This window comes from Ranitomeya variabilis, chromosome 6 (genome assembly GCF_051348905.1).
Source record: "Ranitomeya variabilis isolate aRanVar5 chromosome 6, aRanVar5.hap1, whole genome shotgun sequence".
Lineage (NCBI taxonomy): Eukaryota > Metazoa > Chordata > Amphibia > Anura > Dendrobatidae > Ranitomeya > Ranitomeya variabilis.
In genome coordinates this window covers 528,020,160-528,042,230 of record NC_135237.1, presented here as the reverse complement: position 1 = coordinate 528,042,230, position 22,071 = coordinate 528,020,160, and the positions used below count along the sequence as shown (strand labels likewise).

General features: G+C 42.5%; 1 protein-coding gene across 7 annotated transcripts in view; it reads left to right on the top strand.

The window, feature by feature from the left end:
- Positions 1–22,071, top strand: part of CSMD3 (CUB and Sushi multiple domains 3) — a 1,888,113-nt gene that overhangs the window by 1,168,749 nt on the left and 697,293 nt on the right. For all 7 annotated transcript variants that reach the window (XM_077271102.1, XM_077271099.1, XM_077271098.1 and 4 more), the window contains one exon: positions 21,270–21,439. In XM_077271102.1, the coding sequence (XP_077127217.1) occupies positions 21,270–21,439 (170 nt within the window). The remainder of the gene's footprint in view (positions 1–21,269; positions 21,440–22,071) is intronic.

Sequence of the window (22,071 nt, the reverse complement as noted above, 5' to 3'; positions counted from 1 at the left end):
AGGAGCACACAACTACACTGACACTTGGCAACTGACCCTGTCGCAGTCCTGTGTGCTCTCTGATGATGCAATAAAAGGCAACTTTTTTAGCAGAAAGATGGGAGTACTTTTTAAGCTGGCTAGTGATCCCATTTGTTAGCACTGAGCTTGTTGTCTAGAAGATTGGCTGCCACTGCAGTCTATCAGCAGTGGTTGGTCTCATAGGCAATGAGTTATGAACATTACAGAAGAAAATTAGTCATATTTTACAAGCAGAGCCCAACTATAAGGCCTGGATCACACAATCATAAATTCTTTGGCGAGCACAGCCCAACTATAAGGGCAGGGTAACACAATCATGTATTTTTTTCTGCTAGAGAATTGGATCAATTATGGTAATGCCACATGGAGTCATTTTACTGAGATCCAATTCCCTCTTCTATGAGAATCATATCACAGGTGTGGAGATGATGAGGAACTTACAAGGGTATTTCCATCTCCAATATCATATGCCGATATGTAGTAGGCATAGTAATAATAACACTATTAACAAATACCAAAAATTAGAAATGTGGTATAGTTCTTCTGATACACTATGTGGCTTACCCCATGTGCAGGGCATTGCAGAAGCTTAGATATCCATGTTTATGACTAGTGATGAGCAAACATGCTCAAATAATATGTTATTCAAGTGTGCTTGGGTATTATCCGAGTATCTTAGGCATGCTTGGATAATATATTGGAGTCCCTGCTGCTGCATGTTTTGTGGCGATAGCCAGCCACAACACCTGCAGAGGATGCCAGTTTGTTTGACAATATTTGGGCATTTAGGAGGCAGCCATCATGTTATCCTCAAAGTTTGGACTACAAGAGGAGGAAGGCCAGCGAGGGCTCAAACTTTATGGTTGGACTTCAGAAAGGCAGATTTTAATGGACTCAGAAAGAAAGTAGGGAATGTCCAATGGCTGGATGTTATAAAGGAGAGAAATGTCCAAGAAGGATGAGAGATTTTGCTAAATTAAATTCTCACTGCACAATCAGTAACAATCCAAAAAAGAAGGAAGAATTTGAAGCACTTAAAGAAAAAAGGATGAATGAACACAAAACTTAATCACTTGTTAAAATAGAAAAAAAGAAATATATATTAAATGCAAAGAGGCAGGCATATCTAAGGAAGAATATATTGCTGTTTGCAGGGAATGCAGGGCAAGATTTAGAAGAGCTAAAGCCAGTAATGAAGTGAGGCTTGCAAGAGAGACCAAAAGCAGTAAAAAATGGATTTTGCTGTCAAAGAAAAGTCAAAGATGCTATAAGATTTTTATAGGATGAAAAGTGTGAAGTGGTTAAAAATGATGTTGAGAGGATGAAACTTTTAAATTCCTATTTTACATCTGTATTCTCTAAGAAGGCAACGGTGACATCTACTGATCTTCACAGTGCCATTAAAGGAATAAAATAATCCACACTATCCATAAACAGAGAGATGGTGAAGGAACACTTTGCTGATTTAAATTAATTTAAATCTTGTGGTTCAGATGAATTACATCCTAGGGTACAGAAAGAGATAGCAGGAGAAATTTCAGAACCACTAGCCAGAATCTTTGAAAAATCATGGAGACCAGGAGAAGTCCCAGAAGATTGGAGAAGAGAGAAGAAAGGGAGCCTTACTTCTATACCAGGAAAGGTCTTTGAACAAATTAATAAACAGCATATATGTAAATTCTTGGATATGAATGCAGTAATTAATCAGAGCCAGCATGGATTTGTAGCAAAGAAATACCATGCCAGACTAATCTAATATCCTTCTATGATGAAATCACTGACTGGATGGATCAGGGAAATTCGGTATCTCATACTATCCTTATTGAAAAGAATGACCAAGTATGGGTTTGAAAAGCTATGGTTAGGTGTCCTCATAACTGGCTCATTGATTGTACTCAAAGAGTGGTATTAAATGGTTGAAAATCCAATTGTAAGATTGTTTCAAGTGGGATACCACAAGGCTCTGTCTCGGTCCCAGTATTGTTCAACATTTTATAAATGATCTAGATAAGGTAACTAAAGGTGAACTAATCAATTTGTAGATGATGCAAAGCTAGGAGGGATAGCTAACACTAGAGAAGTCAAAGAAATGATTCAGAAGGATCTAGATAAGATAGAACAATGGGAAGCAACTAATAAAATGGTGTTTAATAGGGAGAAATGCAAGATTCTAGATCTGAGCAAGAAAAACGAAAATTACATTTACGGAATGGGAGAAACAGAATTAAGCAACAGGTGTGAAAAAGACTTGGGTATAGTAATAGATCCCAGACTGAACATGAGTCAACAGTGTGATGCAGCAGCAAAAAAGGCAAACACAGCTCTAGGATATATTAAGAGAAGCATAGAGTCTAGATCACGTGCAGCAATTAACCCCCTCTACTCCTCCTTGTTCAGACCTCATCTGGAATGCTGTGTCCAGTTCTGGACACTACATTTTAAAAAAAATTGCAAAACTGGAGCAAGTTCAGAGAAGAGACACTAGGATGGTGAGCATCTGCTAAGTATGTCCTATGAGGAATGGTTGAAGGACCTTGGAATGTTTAGCTCACAAAAAAGAAGGCTAAGATGAGACTTAATAGCTGTCTACAAATATCTGAAGGTATATCACAGTGTAGAGGAAGAATCCTTATTCTCATTTGCACATGAAAACACAAAAAGCAATGAAATTAATCTGAAAGGGAGAAGATACAGATTAGATATTAGAATTTTTTTTACAGTGACGTGATCAATGAGAGGAACAGGCTGCCACGAGAGGTGGTGAGTTCTCCTTCAATTAAAGTATTCAAACGGAGGCTGGACAGACATCTGTCTGGGATGGTTTAGTGAATCCTTCATTGAGTAAGGGCTTGGCATGATAATTCTGGATGTCCCCTCCATCTCTAACATTCTATGATATGATTCTACATTATGATATACTGTATAAGTGGTCACAACCATGGATACTTAAGCTACTGCAATGCTCTACACATGGGGTAAGTGACATAGCAAATCAGAAGAACTATACTACATTTCTAATTGGAGGTATTTGTTACTATCGTTATTATTAAACCTACTACATATTTGGGATAGGATATTGGAGATGGGAATATCTATTTCATATGTCCATCTTCTCCATTGTCTCTGTTCTTGTAAATGGGACTGCACTTAGATGACATAGACTTGTATGGGTGTGCTTGATTTGATTTGAAGAGCCATTTGCAGCATGTGGCAATTTTTTTCTCATACTAAGTCAGACTTGAGAAAGGAATGCAGTTCTTCACTACCCCATAGTTCAGCATTTGTTTGACTGCTGTCTGATAAAATATTGGATAGCACTTGTCCAAGTTATATACTTGTGTAAGCGGGCAGTAAACACGTTCACACGTTCACATGTACAGTATTTGGTCAGTATTTTACATCAGTATTTTTAAGGCAAAACCAAGAGTGGGGGAAAAATGCAGAAGTGGTGTCATGTTTCTCTTAATTTTTTCCTCTGATTGTTCCACTCCTGATTTGGCCTTTCAAAAATGGTGACCAAATACTGAACGTGTGAGCGACACTGATAAGAAAAAAATGAGTTTTAAAGATAGAAATAACCCAATAACCGTTTCACAACGTGCCCTGTATATATACTGCAAAAGTCAGAAAAATAACTTTTTCTGCTACAGCCCTGAGAGTCCTCTTGGTGAAAAATTCATGCAGTGTAACTTCATCTTTCATAAGCACTAGCTGTCCTTGGCCAATCATTGTTTGGCAGCTGCCAATGTACAGTGTAGGGAGAAAGCTGTCAATCATTGGCATGGGTGAAGTTAACTTGAGCTCATCAAAGAGAGGACTAGCAGAGCTGCAGCAAACAATTCAGTGATTAATAAAAACTACTGTAAGAAGCCCAGGAAGGGACTCAACACTGGCTGGAATCAGGATCTATCATACTACTTTGTGCTACAGTCAGACTGTTATGCATAAATCCAGTGACAGTTTTCCTTTAAAAGAAAAATATTCCTCTTTGTTTTCTTGCACAGGACAAAACCAATAATCCTCAATTGTATAAATAGTATGATGTATTATGATTTAATATGATATGATATTGTTTAATTTAACATAATGGACATTAATAGTGAAATAAACCATAACTTTCCTTTAAATGTAATCTGTCACCTTTATGATAAGACCAGACCGGACTGAATTGGTGCCTAATACTTCTGATTTTACAATAAAACCTAAATTTGGTTTCCGCTTGCACACACTTACTGAAAAATTTCAGGAAATACCAGCTACTATCTGTAGAATTACGATTTTCATCATCCATCACGGTCCTCTTTGAATTTGTTTTAAAAGATCACTTTACGGAACTCTCCCACAGGCAAGTCATCTCCGAGAAAAGTTCTCATCCTAAATGGGAGCATTGGAAATATAAAGTTAATGTCCTCAACAACCTCAGAAGCTGTGACATCAAGTAAAGCTGAGCTGGAGGCATTATGTACCTATGGTTGATCAACGCTTTCAAATAATCATTGCTGCCCAACTGTGGCGTGAGGAAAATGTCAAAAAAAGAGAACTTTGAAAAACTTTCAAAGAACTCTGAAACTCCTCACCCATTATATTCGCAACCTCGCTTTATCAAGGTTTGTTATTTGGCTTGATTTTCTAAAAGAAAAAATAGACATTATTGTACATTTAAAGTCCCCCACCCACAGAAACAGAACCTCTCTTCATCAGACTGTTTTTGGAATTGAAGCTTAGTCAAATTTGCTTAAAACTAATTTATAGAGTTCTGGACAACACTAAGGCCAATATTCATAATTTTTGCACAATTTTTCTGGAGCAAAAACAGATTTTGACTTTTTTTTAATTTGAACATTTTTCATTGTTTAGAGTACACCTTTTTAAGTTCATACCATAAGTTTTTGGAGAGTTTTTGACACTGCATAGTTTTGCTGTGAAAAAAAAAAACATAATGTCTTACAGTTCCAGCAAAATGGATGGGATTTATTGAAATCTCATACCCACTATGCTTTTTTCTGCTGCATAAACTGACATGCCATGCGTGTTGGAAATCTGAAACATGTGCAGATTTTTCCCATAGAATTGCTTTAGATGTGGAAAATCCACAGGTGAAAAAAAGCACATGCATTTTTATTATGTTTTCACATGTAATGTGCTGATATAAATGCATGTAATAAAATTCTGTCAAAGCCAAATGCCAGGAAGTATCAAAAACAATGTATTTAAGAGATGACATACCAACAGGAGACAAAAGATGCAGCTTCTGAAACCCGATAGGAATGCATGAAAAAAAGCCCACTTCAAAGCAATGACAAAAATGAAAGTACCATATTTTTCGGACTGTAAGACGCACCTGACCATAAGATGCACCCCAAATGTTGGGGTGAAAATAGCAGAAAAAAAGATTTTTATAATATGGTGTCCATCTTATTGTTTGAATTTAAGGTATCTTACCTGAGGACAGGTGGTGGTACAGCAGGGTCACAGAAGGCATGGTCCCTTCCTCAGGACAAGTCTGGTCCAGTGTCGGCGGTGCTGATGTTCGGTGTGGCCTGTGGGGAGAGCACCTTAGCAGGGTCCCTTCCTGCTAAGGTGGGTGATGCCACAGCCTGGTGTCCTCAGGGGGTTGTGGCAGTCATGTGGCAGCAGCAGAGGTGCGATGATACTGAGGCACAGTGGGTGGTACGGCGTGCACCTAAGCAGGGTCCCTTCCTCAGGGGTGGTGATGCCACAGCCCGATATCCAAGGTGAGCAGCAGCGCTGGGTTAATCACAGGTCTCGGTGGCGCTGGCCATCTTCCTGAGGCCGCGCATGTGCAGATTGAGTACTCTGCTTCCTGGGGCTTCAGGAAAATAGCTGTGGGAGATCATGGCGGCCATTTTTCTGCTATCTTGGCTTCAGGAAAATGGCCAGCACGATCTCAATCTGCGCACTTACGGCCTCCCTTGGCCATTTTCCTGAAGCACCGGGAAGCAGAGAACTCAATCTGCGCACGCACAGCCTCAGGAAGATGAAACCAAATGATTCACTCGGCTCTGCTCTCTGTGGACACCAGGCCGCAGCATCACCTCACCTGAGGAAGGGACCCTGCTCAGGTGCATGCTGTACCACCCGCATTTCAGCATCACTGCACCTCTGCCTCCACCACACTACACCACTGCTGCAACCAACCGGTAAGCCTACGTTCGAACTAGAAGACGCACCCCCCATTTTCCTCACAATTTTTTTTTGGAAAAAGTGTGTCTTGTAGTCCGAAAAATACGGTAACCTAATTTACCTAGTAGGTGAAGAAATAATCTAGAAAATCTAAAACATCAAAAACTCACCAAATACTAATTGTGGCAATATAGTGTTACTTCGTTTCAACCTTATTTTTTCTCTTTAACACTATGGTCATGGTTTTGGTTTTCCAGATATTTTAGTTTTTCATTTGTGAATCTACAAAATGCTACTAAATTTTTGCACAATTGTATTCCTGTGGAATCTGTTCTTTTTTGTTTGTTTGTTTTATTATTTTTTTATGCAGTTGAAAATATGCAACATTTTAAAGCTTAATCATTTTTTCTTTACTGCAAAAAAGGTGAAGAAAAGCAAATGAGCCAAAACATAAATATATATTTTTTTACATCTGTATTGATTCATCAAAAGTTATTTTCCCATTTTGATAAATTTGCTGCAGTATTCCAAAGTCCAAGCAAAGAAAGTCAAGACAAATTAATGACTTAAAGCCCCCACAAATGGTCAGTTTGGATCCAAAAGTATTTTAATATAGATTTTAAAAAAACAGTGCAAATGTATTTTAATTCTTCACTGATTGTAAGACTTCTACATGTTGTTGGTGACTGACAGTAGTCTGATTGACTTAAATGGAATCTGTCACCAGGTTTTTTCTACCTAGACAATCTCTTTAAGTTTGGGGTCACACTTGCGAGTGCAATGCGAGAAACTTGCGCATCAATACCCAGCAACTAATGGAGTGTACGGCTGCATAAAAATCCATGCAGCCACATGCTCTAGTCCCGAGTTCCGGCGGCAGTGCCGGGTATTGATGCGAGAGACTCAATAGAGAGAGGCTTGTACTCGCAAGCGTGACCCTGGCCTTAAAGAGATTGTCTAGCTTTAGTATACAAGTCCGCAGTTACTCTATGGGACTGCAGATTTGTGAATCTTTACAATGCATGCACTGCCATGTGAGTATTCACTTTACGGTGCCTTAAGTGGGCAGTCATGTGAACACAAGTATGTGATTTGCATACTTTCCATCCACATTCCTACTAGACCTCTCCTGCCTTGCTCAATACATTTGCATTGAGCGAGGATGTGCAAGTCTACTCAGCATGTGACCGAATGTATGGAAATCAGAACCTGTGGTCACATGCATGCTGCTTCTGGCACCTGAAAATCCTCACAGCATGCAGTGTGCGCACTGTGGGATTTGCAAGTCTGCAGTCGCTTAGAGTGATTGTAGACTTGTACCCTAAGCCTGGGAATTCCCTTTAATAATTAGTGAAAGACAGATTAAACACTAAAATACAAAATCTGTCTTCCATGTTTCATCCATAAGTCACAGATACCCATAGCCTTCAATAGACAAATCTCGTCAGCCAAATGGATGAGAAGATGACGTGTTCAGAGCCTCACAAAACCAAAGACATGGACCTGTGTGAATGTGTACATGCAGAGTTGGATTGGCCTACAGTAGAACAGGTGAATCCTCCGGTGGTCCCCCGTGTAGGGGTTGGCCACCACCCTCTTATATGAGCAGTACTTGGCACAATTCCCTTGATTCATTATGTACAGACAAAGGAAGCATCTTATTCATTTAATAATCTACCATAAATTGTTAGATAAATTTGTGAATGGGGATAATGTCACAATTGCTTGCAGAAAATCAGTGGACCTTTGAAGTTACTGTTACTGGAGGGCCCTTAGCACCCCACTCTGACCATGCACCTGTGAAAATCAATGGGTCCATGTGCTGTCCTTTTAAAAACCGGACAGCACACAGACTTGTTCACTGCATGTGTAAATGCAGCCTAAGATTATTAAACATGACTCTTGTTATGTCAGGATTTGGCTACTAAATCTACATTTTGTTATTCACTGACAGTAGAAGAGACATTGAAATTGTGAGGGATTCAAAACACGAAGCAGATTTTTAGTTATTCTTCTGAGTTTGAAATGTTGTAAAAACTAATTAAAGAATTGAATTGACTCCTTTTTTAAAACTAAATTTAAACTGAAGGAAAGATAATAATAATAATAATCTTTATTTTTATATAGCGCTAACATATTCCACAGCACTGTAATGAGCTGGCCGGCTCTGACTGTTCTGTTATCATTGACATAGAAGAATCTGTGACAGACACTGCCCCCGTGTGGCCAGAAGTTATACCTACGCCGAATGTGATTACAGAGAAACAAACTGTATTGGCTAAGCTCCCCCCTGTTATGTCATGTGACCAGGAAGGAGGGAGAGAGAAAGAAGAGCCCGGGAAATCAGTCTGTGCAGAGAGAAGTCTGTGTATGCTGGTGCCCTCCTGTGAATGCGATATAACAGATTGTCTGGATGATCCCTCTCCCTTGAAAGCTGACTTCCAGATCCTGAACCCACGAATTGTAAGCGGGTCCTCTGTTGAGAGGCCGAATATTCACTCAGCGGTGACATCTCCACAGATCCTGAACCCACGAACTGTAAGCGGGTCCTCTGTTGAGAGGCCGAATATTCCACCCCTACCTGCCGTACCCCAAGGACTACAGTCTGGACCTGAGAGACGGAGCTTTGTTTAATCCCTGCAGAGACAGACAGGCCTGCGACGTGGGAAGATAATCTTCTGGAGCAAAGTGACTGGTAACGTGTGGATAGGGACAGTGAGGGAAAGTTTGTTATTACACGTTATTTCTGTGAATAGGTATATTTTGTATTGTCTACAATTGTGTTCCACTGTGTTAAGAAAATGTTTAACAGTAAAGATACGTTTGTTAAGATGGAATCTGAGTGTGGAAGTTTTGCTGGGCCAGATCATGGATATACATGGGCGAACTTGCCCTCGGTCACTTCATCTGGCGTAGTCGGCAGGATCTGTGCCCAGCAGGATTCCCACCCAGGCCCAGTATACAGTCAGAAACCGCCGCCGGTGTCCATTGTAAACCAGGTCAGGAAATTTGGCGGGCGAAACTACCCCGTACCAGAGTGGGCGGAACAAGTGCGGATACTGGGAGAAATGTATAATATTGACCCTAAGACCTTGGCGGAAATGGCGGTACTGACGCTAGAGGGGGAGGCATGGACGACAGTCAGACTGGAGACGGTCAGGGGGCAACGTGTGTTAGAGGATTTGGTGCGGGTGCTGGAAAAGACCTATGGACCTACTACGTACCAGGGAACACTGCGGTACCTGTTCTTCAGACGGACACAGCTTGAATGGGAGGACATTCCCCAATATGCAAATGCCCTTCAGGTACTCCTTGAACAAGTCTGTGCAAAAGGGGAACAGCTGGCTACTATAGCTCCTCGTGACCTGGTACTGAGAGACCAATTCGTTATAGGGCTGAGAGACCAGTATCTTAACCGTACGCTACAGGACTTGATTCGGATGACGCCGACTCTCACCTTCGCTGAAGTCCAGCAGGAAGCCATAGAACGTTCTAGGGGACCCGTCATGGATGTGGGGACTCAGAGCACTGCGTGCAGATCCATATTAGACATTAAACAGCCCAACAGTGACACCGAGAAGCTGAAACAGATGGTAGCAGATTTACAGCAACAGGTGTCACAGTTAATACTAGAACGACAGAGAGACCAGCGGATACGACCTAGCCGTCCCGCGGGACCGTGTTGGTCATGTGGTGACCCCCGTCATAGGGCGAATCGTTGTCCTCAACGAACAAACCATCAATTACCACGACGAACCGAATATCAGCTACACCCACGAGCAGAGTCACCACGCCAGGTCTCACCACAATGGCCGCCGTTAAACTAGACACCCCTGCAGCTGAGGTTCGAGCAGCAGGGGGGGACAGAGAACGGGGTGTAGAAAAACAGAACCAGCGGCTGATAAGAAGAATCTGGGAGGAGATTGAGAGTCTGGGGAAAGCCCTTACTGCCGTTCTGGGGACCAGCGGCCTATCCCAAGATAACATGCGGAAGCCGCCAGAAAGAGTTAAAGGAGAGGTACGCAGCATGAAGGCGGTTTCGGTGGTGGCCCCAGAGTGTAACTCCGTATCCTGGGGTGAAGAGCAACCGCAGATGACAGATGTCCCCTACCGAGGTCGACGATACAGGCTGAAGCGCCCTCCAGACAGACGCAGACGTGAGTGCTGGACGTGCAGAAAGGTGGGACACATGTCCAGAAATTGCCCTACCCGAGAAGAGCGGTGGCAGAGATCCGCTCACCCCTCTGAGGGTCCTGCTAACTGGAAGGAACGACGCCCCTGGAGGGAATGGTACGGCTGGAAGAGAAGAGTTCCACCTAGGACAAGACAGCACCGCAACATGTTGCGCCCCTGTCGTTCTCAGCCTGACTCCCCTCCTGTGATACCTAGAGAGATGGATATCACTAATACTGTGGGAGACACCGACACCGGGGATGTAGAGGTAGAAGACATACCTACCCCGGCTCGCCTGACTGACACGTCTGAACCCCTTACCTCCTCGACTGACTTACCGACTGGGGTGGAGAGTGGAGTGACTGATCGGGGAGAGAGACTAGCACCCGTTAGGCGGACAGCGAGGACCACCGCAGGAGTGCCCCCGGGACAGTCCTACAGAGACCAATATGTGTGGCCCTCTTCACAGCCGGGTCCTACAACCTCCACAGCCATCGCCGCCCTGGAGACAGTCGTTGACAGGGACTGCCAAACTTCAAGTGGGGGGGCGTGTAATGAGCTGGCCGGCTCTGACTGTTCTGTTATCATTGACATAGAAGAATCTGTGACAGACACTGCCCCCGTGTGGCCAGAAGTTATACCTACGCCGAATGTGATTACAGAGAAACAAACTGTATTGGCTAAGCTCCCCCCTGTTATGTCATGTGACCAGGAAGGAGGGAGAGAGAAAGAAGAGCCCGGGAAATCAGTCTGTGCAGAGAGAAGTCTGTGTATGCTGGTGCCCTCCTGTGAATGCGATATAACAGATTGTCTGGATGATCCCTCTCCCTTGAAAGCTGACTTCCAGATCCTGAACCCACGAATTGTAAGCGGGTCCTCTGTTGAGAGGCCGAATATTCACTCAGCGGTGACATCTCCACAGATCCTGAACCCACGAACTGTAAGCGGGTCCTCTGTTGAGAGGCCGAATATTCCACCCCTACCTGCCGTACCCCAAGGACTACAGTCTGGACCTGAGAGACGGAGCTTTGTTTAATCCCTGCAGAGACAGACAGGCCTGCGACGTGGGAAGATAATCTTCTGGAGCAAAGTGACTGGTAACGTGTGGATAGGGACAGTGAGGGAAAGTTTGTTATTACACGTTATTTCTGTGAATAGGTATATTTTGTATTGTCTACAATTGTGTTCCACTGTGTTAAGAAAATGTTTAACAGTAAAGATACGTTTGTTAAGATGGAATCTGAGTGTGGAAGTTTTGCTGGGCCAGATCATGGATATACATGGGCGAACTTGCCCTCGGTCACTTCAGCACTATACAGTTTGCACAAATTGTCATGATTATTTAGGAATGTAATTGGCTAATTATACGTTTTATTCTTTGTCCTATTGAACTTTCAGTCCGCACCGGTAGAATAGTGACAGACAACAAATATGGCGCATATTTTTAGTGTCTTTAATCCCTTCACCCCGAAGCCTGTTTTCATCTTCCTGACCAGGACAATTTTTACAATTCTGACCATTGTCATTTTATGAGGTCATAACTCTGGAACACTTCAAGGGATCCCACTGATTCTGTGACTGTTTTCTTGACATATATGGCATGTCATGATAGTGGTAGACATTTCTATGATATGACTTGCATTTATTTGTGAAAAAATCGGTAATTTGGTAAAAAAAATTTGCAATTTTCAATCTTTTTAATTTGTATGCCATTAAATTAGTGTCATATCACACAAAATAGTTAATAAATACCATTTCCCACATGTCTACTTTATATCAGCACAATTGTTGAAACGTTTTTTGTTAGGAAGTTATAAGGGTTAAAAGTTGACCAACGATTTCTCATTTTTGCAATAAAATTTGCAAAACAATTGTTTTACACATTTGATGTGACTTTAATGGGCTTATATGACAGAAAATATCCACAATTGACACCATCCAAATAACTGCACCCATCCAGGTGCTTAAAACCACATTCAAAACCTTTATTAACCCTTCAGATGCTTCACAGGAATTAATTTAATGTGGAAAAAAAAATAACATTTACTTTTCTTTCACAAAATGTTTTCTTTAGACCTAATTTTTTTAAACTTTCATAAGGGTAACAGGAGAAAATGGACCATACAATTTGTTGTGCAATTTCTCCTGAGCATGCCGATACCCCATATGTGGAGGAAAACCACTGTTTGGGCACACAGCAGGTCTTAGAAGGGAAGGAGCGCCATTTCATTTTTTTAACTCAAGATTTGCTGGTATAATTAGCAGACGCCATGTCGCGTTTGGAGAGCCCCTGATGTGCCTAAACAGTGTAAACACCAACCCAAGTGACACCATTTTAGAAACTAGACCCTTTTGGGAACTTATCCAGATGTATATTGAGCACCTTGAACCCCAAAGTGCTTAACAGAAGTTTATAAAGATGAGTCATGAAAACAAAAAAATCACATTTTTCAAAGAAATCTTTTTAGCTCCAAATGTAGCATTTTCATAAGGGTAACAGAAGAAATAGCTCCATACAATTTGCTGTGCAATTTCTCCAGAGTACGCCGATGCCCAATATGTGGAGGAAAACAATAGGTTATTCTTTGATTATACATTTCTTTTAACATCTTAGTTATACTTAACAATTGGGTTCTTAATATAATTTTATATTTAAATATAGTTTGACTATAGTCTTTTAAGAAAAACAAAGTAGCAAAATGAGCATATACCCTGCAGCAAGTAAGTACAGTAAGTAAATAGCAATAGCACTTATAAATCCATGAGAAGCTATACAAGTCAAATACTTAACACAGAAAGGGGGCCATGCAACACAGTATAGTAAAAGCAAAGCTAATACTAATCTGAGATAAGTATTTAATCTGTGTAGGTAGCTTCACATGGATGGGTGTCTCAGATGGGCCCTGTCCTTCTCTGCCCTAAGTCACATTGACATCATCTGACACATGGTAAGGTATTAATACCAGAGACAGCTTAGGACTGTCCTGATGGGTACACTTTGTCATGGTGGGATGGCTTTTAGGGAATAGTGTGATGTGCTGGTATGGTGAATATAAGAGTGTTAGGGACACAGGAAAAAATATTGGAAATTATAATATTAGTACAAAGAAAAGAGGAAGAAAGTAAAAGAAAAATTAATATGCAGTAAAAACTGGGGAATACGTATCGGAAGGGGCTGTAATGTTGTGAATTCTGCTTTTGGGTTCCCTCCGGTGGTTGTAGGTGGTAATGCAGTTGTCCCTGGGTTGCAGTCCTGGTCAGGTGTGTCTGCTGATTACAGTTCTGACTGGGGTTTTTAGGTGCGCAGGATTCATTAGTCCTTGCCAGTTGTCAATTGTTGTTGGGAGGTGTTGGACCTCTGCTTGGTTCCTCCTGCCTTTCTGCCAAATCAGCAAAGATAAGTGTCTGTTTTTTTTTTCCTGTGGCACACATGCTGTGTGCTTCATAATTCAGTGCTATTCTTTGTGTTTTCTTGTCCAGCTTAGATTGTGTCAGTATTTTCTCAGTCTTGTTGGATTCTCTGGGGTTGCAGATATTCATTCCACGTCTTTAGTTAGATTGTGGAATTTTTTGTATTGTCTGCGGTGGATATTTTTGGAAGGGTTTTATTACTGACCGCCTAGTAATCTGTCCTATCCTTTCCTATTTAGCTAGAGTGGCCTCTTTTGCTAAATCCTGTTTTTTACCTGCGTGTGTCTTTTCTTCTCCTACTCACAGTCAATATTCATGGGGGGCTGCCTATCCTTTGGGGGTCTGCTATGAGGCAAGGTAGTATTCCTATTTCCATCTATAGGGGTATTTAGTTCTCCGGCTGTGTCGAGGTGTCTAGGGTTTGTTAGGCACACCCCACGGCTAATTCTAGTTGCGGTGTTAGTTCAGGATTTGCGGTCAGTACAGGTTCCACTGACTCCAGAGAAAGTTTCATGCGGCTCCAAGGTCACTGATTCATAACAGTACAACTGGCCTATAATGAGTTAAATGCATCTCAGAAGAAGGGAAGAAAGGTGTTGAGTAGTGTTGAGCATTCCGATACCGCAAGTATCGGGTATCGGCCGATACTTGCGGTATTGGAATTCCGATACCGAGATCCGATACTTTTGTGGTATCGGGAATCGGTATCGGGATTAATATCAATGTGTAAAAGAAAGAATTAAAATAAAAAATAGAGATATACTCACCTCTCCGGCGGCCCCTGGACTTTACCGCCGTAACCGGGAGCCGTTGTACCTAATAATGCGTGCTAGAAGGGCCTTAGATGACGTCACGGCGCTCTGATTGGTCCGTAGCGGTCGCGTGACCGCTACGCGACCAATCACAAAGCCGTGACGTCACCTAAGGTCTTTCAAGCGCTTGAAATACCTTAGAAGACGTCCGCAGCTTCTGATTGGTCACGTAGCAGTCGCGTGACCGCTATGCGACCAATCACAAAGCCGTGACGTCACCTAAGGGCCACGCGACCAATCACAAGCTGCGGACGTCTTCTAAGGTATTTCAAGCGCTTGAAAGACCTTAGGTGATGTCACGGCTTTGTGATTGGTCGCGTAGTGGTCACGCGACCGCTACGGACCAATCAGAGAGCCGTGACGTCATCTAAGGCCCTTCAAGCGCGCATTCTTAGGTACAACGGCTCCCGGTTACGGCGGTAAAGTCCAGGGCGCGTCAGAGGGTGAGTATATCCCTATTTTTTATTTTAATTCTTTCTTTTACACATTGATATGGATCCCAGAGCCTGAAGGAGAGTTTCCTCTCCTTCAGACCCTGCGAACCATACAGGATACGGTCCGATACTTGGTGTCCCATTGACTTGTATTGGTATCGGGTATCGGTATCGGATTAGATCCGATACTTTGCCGGTATCGGCTGATACTTTCCAATACCGATACTTTCAAGTATCGGACGGTATCGCTCAACACTAGTGTTGAGCCATTTTTTTTTCTGTAGTCTGCTTTGTCTTTTGTTCCCTCTTTATCTATGGGTGGCTGAGGAGTCTTGTGCCAGCATGGATGTTCAGGAATTAGCTTCTCGTGTAGACCAGCTTGCTGCTAGGGTACAGGGTATTTCTGATTATATTGTTCAGACTCCTGCTTTAGAGCCGAAGATTCCTACTCCTGATTTGTTTTTTGGTGATAGGTCCAAATTTTTGAGTTTTAAAAACAATTGTAAACTGTTTTTTGCTCTGAGACCGCGATCCTCTGGTGATTCCATTCAGCAGGTTAAAATTGTCATCTCCCTGCTGCGTGGCGATCCACAGGATTGGGCATTTTCCCTGGAATCTGGGAATCCGGCCTTGCTTAATGTAGACTCCTTTTTTCAGGCTTTAGGATTATTATATGATGAACCAAATTCTGTGGATCAAGCGGAGAAAACCTTGTTGGCCCTGTCTCAGGGTCAAGAGGCGGCAGAATTGTATTGTCAGAAATTTAGAAAATGGTCTGTGTTGACTAAATGGAATGATGATGCTTTGGCGGCAATTTTCAGAAAGGGTCTTTCTGAATCAATTAAAGATGTTATTGTGGGGTTTCCGACGCCTTCCAGTCTGAGTGATTCTATGTCTCTGGCTATTCAGATTGATCGGCGCTTGCGGGAGCGTCGAGCTGTGTGCGCTGTGGCGTCGTCCTTAGAGCAAAGTCCTGAGCCAATGCAGTGTGATAGGATTTTGTCTAGAACGGAACGACAAGGATTTGGACGTCAGAATAGATTGTGTTATTATTGTGGCGACGCTTCTCATGTCATTTCAGTCTGCCCTAAGCGGACAAAAAGGATCGCTAATTCATTTACTATCAGTACAGTACAACCTAAATTTCTGTTATCGGTGTCCTTGATTTGCTCATTGTCATCATTTTCTGTCATGGCGTTTGTGGATTCAGGCGCCGCCTTGAACTTAATGGATTTTGAGTTTGCCAGGCGTTGTGGTTTTCCCTTGCAGCCTTTGCAGAACCCTATTCCTTTAAGGGGGATTGATGCTACACCTTTGGCTAAAAATAAGCCCCAGTTTTGGACACAGGTGACCATGCACATGGCACCAGCCCATCAGGAAGATTGTCGATTTCTGGTGTTGCATAATTTGCATGATGTTATCGTGCTGGGTTTTCCTTGGTTGCAGGTACATAATCCTGTGTTGGATTGGAAATCTATGTCTGTGTCTAGTTGGGGTTGTCAGGGGGTTCATAATGATGTTCCTTTGATGTCAATCTCCTCTTCTTCCTCTTCTGAAATTCCAGAGTTTTTGTCTAATTTTCAGGATGTATTCGATGAGCCCAAGTCCAGTTCCCTTCCACCGCACAGGGACTGTGATTGTGCGATTGACTTGATTCCAGGCAGTAAGTTTCCTAAGGGCCGACTTTTCAACCTGTCTGTGCCTGAACATACCGCCATGCGGAGCTATGTTAAGGAGTCTTTGGAGAAAGGGCATATTCGGCCATCTTCTTCACCGTTGGGAGCAGGTTTTTTTTTGTTGCTAAGAAGGATGGCTCCTTGAGACCTCGTATTGATTATCGCCTCTTGAATAAGATCACGGTCAAGTTTCAATACCCTTTACCTTTGCTTTCCGATTTGTTTGCTAGGATTAAGGTGGCTAGTTGGTTTATGAAGATTGACCTTCGGGGGGCATATAATCTTGTTCGTATTAAGCAGGGTGATGAATGGAAAACTGCGTTTAATACGCCCGAAGGCCATTTTGAATACCTTGTGATGCCATTCGGGCTCACTAATGCTCCATCTGTTTTTCAATCCTTCATGCATGATATCTTCCGTACTTATATTGATAAATTCTTGATTGTATATTTGGACGATATTTTGATTTTTTCTGATGATTGGGAGTCTCATGTGGAACAGGTCAGGATGGTATTTCAGATCCTTCGTGACAATGCTTTGTTTGTGAAGGGGTCTAAGTGTCTCTTTGGGGTGCAGAAGGTTTCTTTTTTGGGCTTTATTTTTTCTCACTCATCTATGGAGGTGGATCCAGTTAAGGTTCAGGCCATTCATGATTGGATTCAACCCACATCCATGAAGAGCCTTCAGAAATGTTGGGGTTTTGCAAATTTTTATCGCTGTTTCATTGCTAACTTCTCCAGCGTGGTTAAACCCTTGACTGATTTGATGAAGAAAGGCGCTGATGTGGCGAATTGGTCCTCTGCGGCTGTCTCTGCCTTTCAGGAGCTTAAACGCCGATTTACTTCTGCTCCAGTGTTGCGCCAACCGGATGTTTCTCTTCCGTTTCAGGTTGAGATTGACGCTTCTGAGATTGGGGCAGGGGCCGTTTTGTCTCAGAGGGATTCTGTTGGTTCTTTGATGAAACCGTGTGCCTTCTTCTCCCGCAAGTTTTCGCCTGCTGAATGCATTTATGATGTTGGCAATCGGGAGTTGTTGGCTATGAAGTGCGCGTTTGAGGAGTGGCGACATTGGCTTGAGGGAGCTAAGCACCGTATTGTGGTCCTGACCGATCATAAGAATTTGATTTACTTCGAGTCTGCCAAACGGCTGAGTCCTAGACAGGCTGGATAATCCTTGTTTTTTTCCCGTTTTGATTTTGTGGTTTCGTATCTTCCAGGTTCTAAGAATATTAAGGCTGATGCCCTTTCTAGGAGTTTTTTGCCTGATTCTCCTGAGGTCCTTGAACCGGTCGGCATTCTGAAAGAAGGGGTGGTCCTTTCTGCCATTTCCCCTGATTTACGGCGGGTTCTTCAGGAATTTCAGGCTGATAGACCTGACCGCTGTCCTGTGGGGAAATTGTTTGCTCCTGACAGATGGACTAGTAAAGTGATTTCTGAGGTTCACTGTTCTGTGTTGGCTGGTCATCCTGGTATTTTTGGTACCAGAGATTTGGTTGGTAGGTCCTTTTGGTGGCCTTCGTTGTAACATGATGTGCGTTCTTTTGTGCAGTCCTGTGGGACTTGTGCGCGGGCCAAGCCTTGTTGTTCCTGTGCTAGTGGGTTACTTTTGCCATTGCCGGTCCCTGAGAGGCCCGGGACGCATATTTCTATGGATTTTATTTCTGATCTCCCGGTTTCCCAGAGGATGTCAGTTATCTGGATTGTTTGTGACCGGTTTTCTAAGATGGTTCATTTGGTGCCTTTGCCTAAATTGCCTTCCGCTTCGGAGTTGGTTCCATTGTTTTTTCAGCATGTGGTTCGTTTGCATGGTATTCCGGAGAATATTGTGTCCGACAGAGGTTCCCAGTTTGTTTCTAGGTTTTGGCGGCCTTTTGTGCTAGGCTGGGCATTGATTTGTCTTTTTCTTCTGCATTTCATCCTCAGACAAATGGCCAGACCAGGCGAACTAATCAGACTTTGGAGACTTATTTGAGATGCTTTGTGTCTGCTGATCAGGATGATTGGGTGGCCTTTTTGCCATTGGCCGTGTTTGCCCTTAATAATCGGGCTAGTTCGGCTACTTTGGTTTCGCCTTTTTTGTGTAATTTTGGTTTTCATCCTCGTTTTTCTTCTGGGCAGGTTGAGCCTTCTGACTGTCCTGGTGTGGATTATGTGGTTGACAGGTTGCAGCAGATTTGGGCTCATGTGGTGGACAATTTGGTGTTGTCTCAGGAGGAGGCTCAACGTTTTGCTAACCGTCGTCGGTGTGTTGGTTCCCGGCTTCGGGTTGGGGATTTGGTTTGGTTGTCTTCCCGTCATGTTCCTATGAAGGTCTCTTCCCCTAAGTTTAAGCCTCAGTTTATTGGTCCTTATAGGATTTCTGGGATTATTAATCCGGTGTCTTTTCGATTGGCGCTTCCGGCCTCTTTTGCTATCCATAATGTCTTCCATAGATCTTTATTGCGGAAATATGTGGTGCCCGTTGCTCCCTCTGTTGATCCTCCGCCCCCTGTTTTGGATGACGGGGAGTTGGAGTATGTGGTTGAGAAGATTTTGGATTCTCGCTTTCCGAGGCGGAGGCTTCAGTACCTTGTCAAATGGAAGGGTTATGGCCAGGAGGATAATTCTTGGGTTTTTGCTTCTGATGTCCATGCTGCTGATTTGGTCCGTGCCTTTCATCTGGCTCGTCCTGATCGGCCTGGGGGCTCTGGTGAGGGTTCGGTGACCCCTCCTCAAGGGGAGGGTACTGTTGTGAATTCTGCTTTTGGGTTCCCTCCGGTGGTTGTAGGTGGTAATGCAGTTGTCCCTGGGTTGCAGTCCTGGTCAGGTGTGTCTGCTGATTGCAGTTCTGACTGGGGTATTTAGGTGTGCAGGATTCATTAGTCCTTGCCAGTTGTCAATTGTTGTTGGGAGGTGTTGGACCTCTGCTTGGTTCCTCCTGCCTTTCTGCCAAATCAGCAAAGATAAGTGTCTGGTTTTTTTTCTGTGGCACACATGCTGTGTGCTTCATAATTCAGTGCTATTCTTTGTGTTTTCTTGTCCAGCTTAGATTGTGTCAGTATTTTCTCAGTCTTGTTGGATTCTCTGGGGTTGCAGATATTCATTCCACGTCTTTAGTTAGATTGTGGAATTTTTTGTATTATCTGCGGTGGATATTTTTGGAAGGGTTTTATTACTGACCGCCTAGTAATCTGTCCTATCCTTTCCTATTTAGCTAGAGTGGCCTCTTTTGCTAAATCCTGTTTTCTACCTGCATGTGTCTTTTCTTCTCCTACTCACAGTCAATATTCGTGGGGTGCTGCCTATCCTTTGGGGGTCTGCTCTGAGGCATGGTAGTATTCCTATTTCCATCTATAGGGGTATTTAGTCCTCCAGCTGTGTCGAGGTGTCTAGGGTTTGTTAGGCACACCCCACGGCTACTTCTAGTTGTGGTGTTAGTTCAGGATTTGTGGTCAGTACAGGTTCCACCGACTCCAGAGAAAGTTTCATGCAGCTCCAAGGTCACCGGAACATAACACTGTAACACAAGATTAGGAAGATCTACAGTAAGGACAGGCTATAAGCTTTAGATTAATTGTACAAAGGTTGTAAAAAACTAAGGCATTAATGGGTGGCAGGAACAGGGTCTGGCCCAGAGATTACAAGGGGTATTGGGTAATGAGATGAATGAAAAGAACAGAACGCAGACTGCCGTGTATGTCATTGTCAGCATTTTGAAACATAATTCCTGAACAATGCAAAGTCAGTAAATAGAGAAGCAAAAAAAATGGTCTTAGAAGAACAAGAGGACAAATGGATTAACCAGGCAGTGAAGTTGATCAAGGATTAGAGGAATATTTGCGTGTTATGTGCATACATTTATCCACTATCTTCAGCTATTTTGTAATTTGCTTAAATTTAAGATTCCCTTTTTAAAATATATGTACGATCCAAACAAAGATCCACAAACGTCTTTGCATATCCATCACCCTTTAATACAATAGTGACGCCCAAAACACCAGTCAACCCCATTTGGAGGTGTCTTTGAATCTAATCTTCTACTGGTTTTGATCCCCCAAAAAATGGCTAGACTGTAGGGAAGCAGACAGAGGTAGAAGATGGCCCTATTAGCAAGAAGAATAAATGGGATCTTTGCCGTCCTATAGCTCATCGTAATGTAAAATTTCACCTACTTTGGTGGTGCGAGTGGCCCCCTTATCTCTTGGTCTCCTGTAAAGTATGGTATGTTTACCTGTAAAATAAATACTCCAAAGAAAACATAGCTATGACTCTGTATTACTCCATTCAGGACCATTTATAATATATTTAAACTGAATCAATAACATGACGATCAACCTTAGCCTTAATATTACTCCATATTAATCTAAAACAATAACTCTTATTATATAGCCAAATAGCATCCAAGCCTTACCTGTTATACCACTTCAGGGAATTCTCCATCCCCTTGAGTGAAACAATTGTGCTTCAGCTGAGAATGTTAAAACCTCCAGTTTAGATGGATCAGGTTGGTAATTATGTTAATGTGCTTAGTTATGTTTTACAGTTTCATTGGGAAAAGCAGTTATGAAGCACAGTGCTGCCTATTAACGTGCCTTCTCTCACTTTGTGCTTTATCTGCAGCTGAATGCGGCGCATCTGCAACAAATAATGAAGGAATTCTGCTGTCTCCGAATTACCCACTGAACTATGAAAATAATCATGAATGTATTTACAGCATTCAAGTTCAAGCAGGAAAAGGAATCAATATTTCAGCCAGGACATTTAATTTAGCACAAGGAGATGTACTAAAAGTAGGTTATTTTTCTGATTATTAAATATGAGGGCTCTAAAAATATTTTAACCCCGTAAGGTTGAAAAATTGTTTGAGTAAGATGATGTTCATATAGTTTAAATAAATGAAAAATAAATATATGTGGCACCTTAATTATGAAGGTATTCTCACCTTCAAAGAATAGTTCTTGGGCAGCCATATTGCGTACAAAGGAGTGGGGATAACTGGGTAATAAAGCCTGGGTGGTAGGGACAGGTGCTTGGTGTGGGGTAAGTGACAGGCAAACTAAACATTTTCAATAGGTAAGAAAAACCTTAAACCTATGTGAAACAACCTCCATGGGGACCAGTGTACTTATATTCGCAAGGCCACCTAATACCTTGTACGGAGCCCTAATAACTGTTGTGTGTATGAGAAGACGTGTTAGGAGACCCCAAAAAAAATCAGCACTGAAAATACATGAGTATAAATTCCTTCATTCCAAAAAATTATGATATACTCTTAAATCCTGTGTATTTCAGATATACTGACGTTTAAAAAAAAAATAGCTGGATACTCGGAGAAAAGAATGCTGGCCAACTCTTCTCAGGATTCTCTATACCTAGGTTAGCTAGATTGAAAGGTCTTCCTATAGACAAATAGGAAAAGACC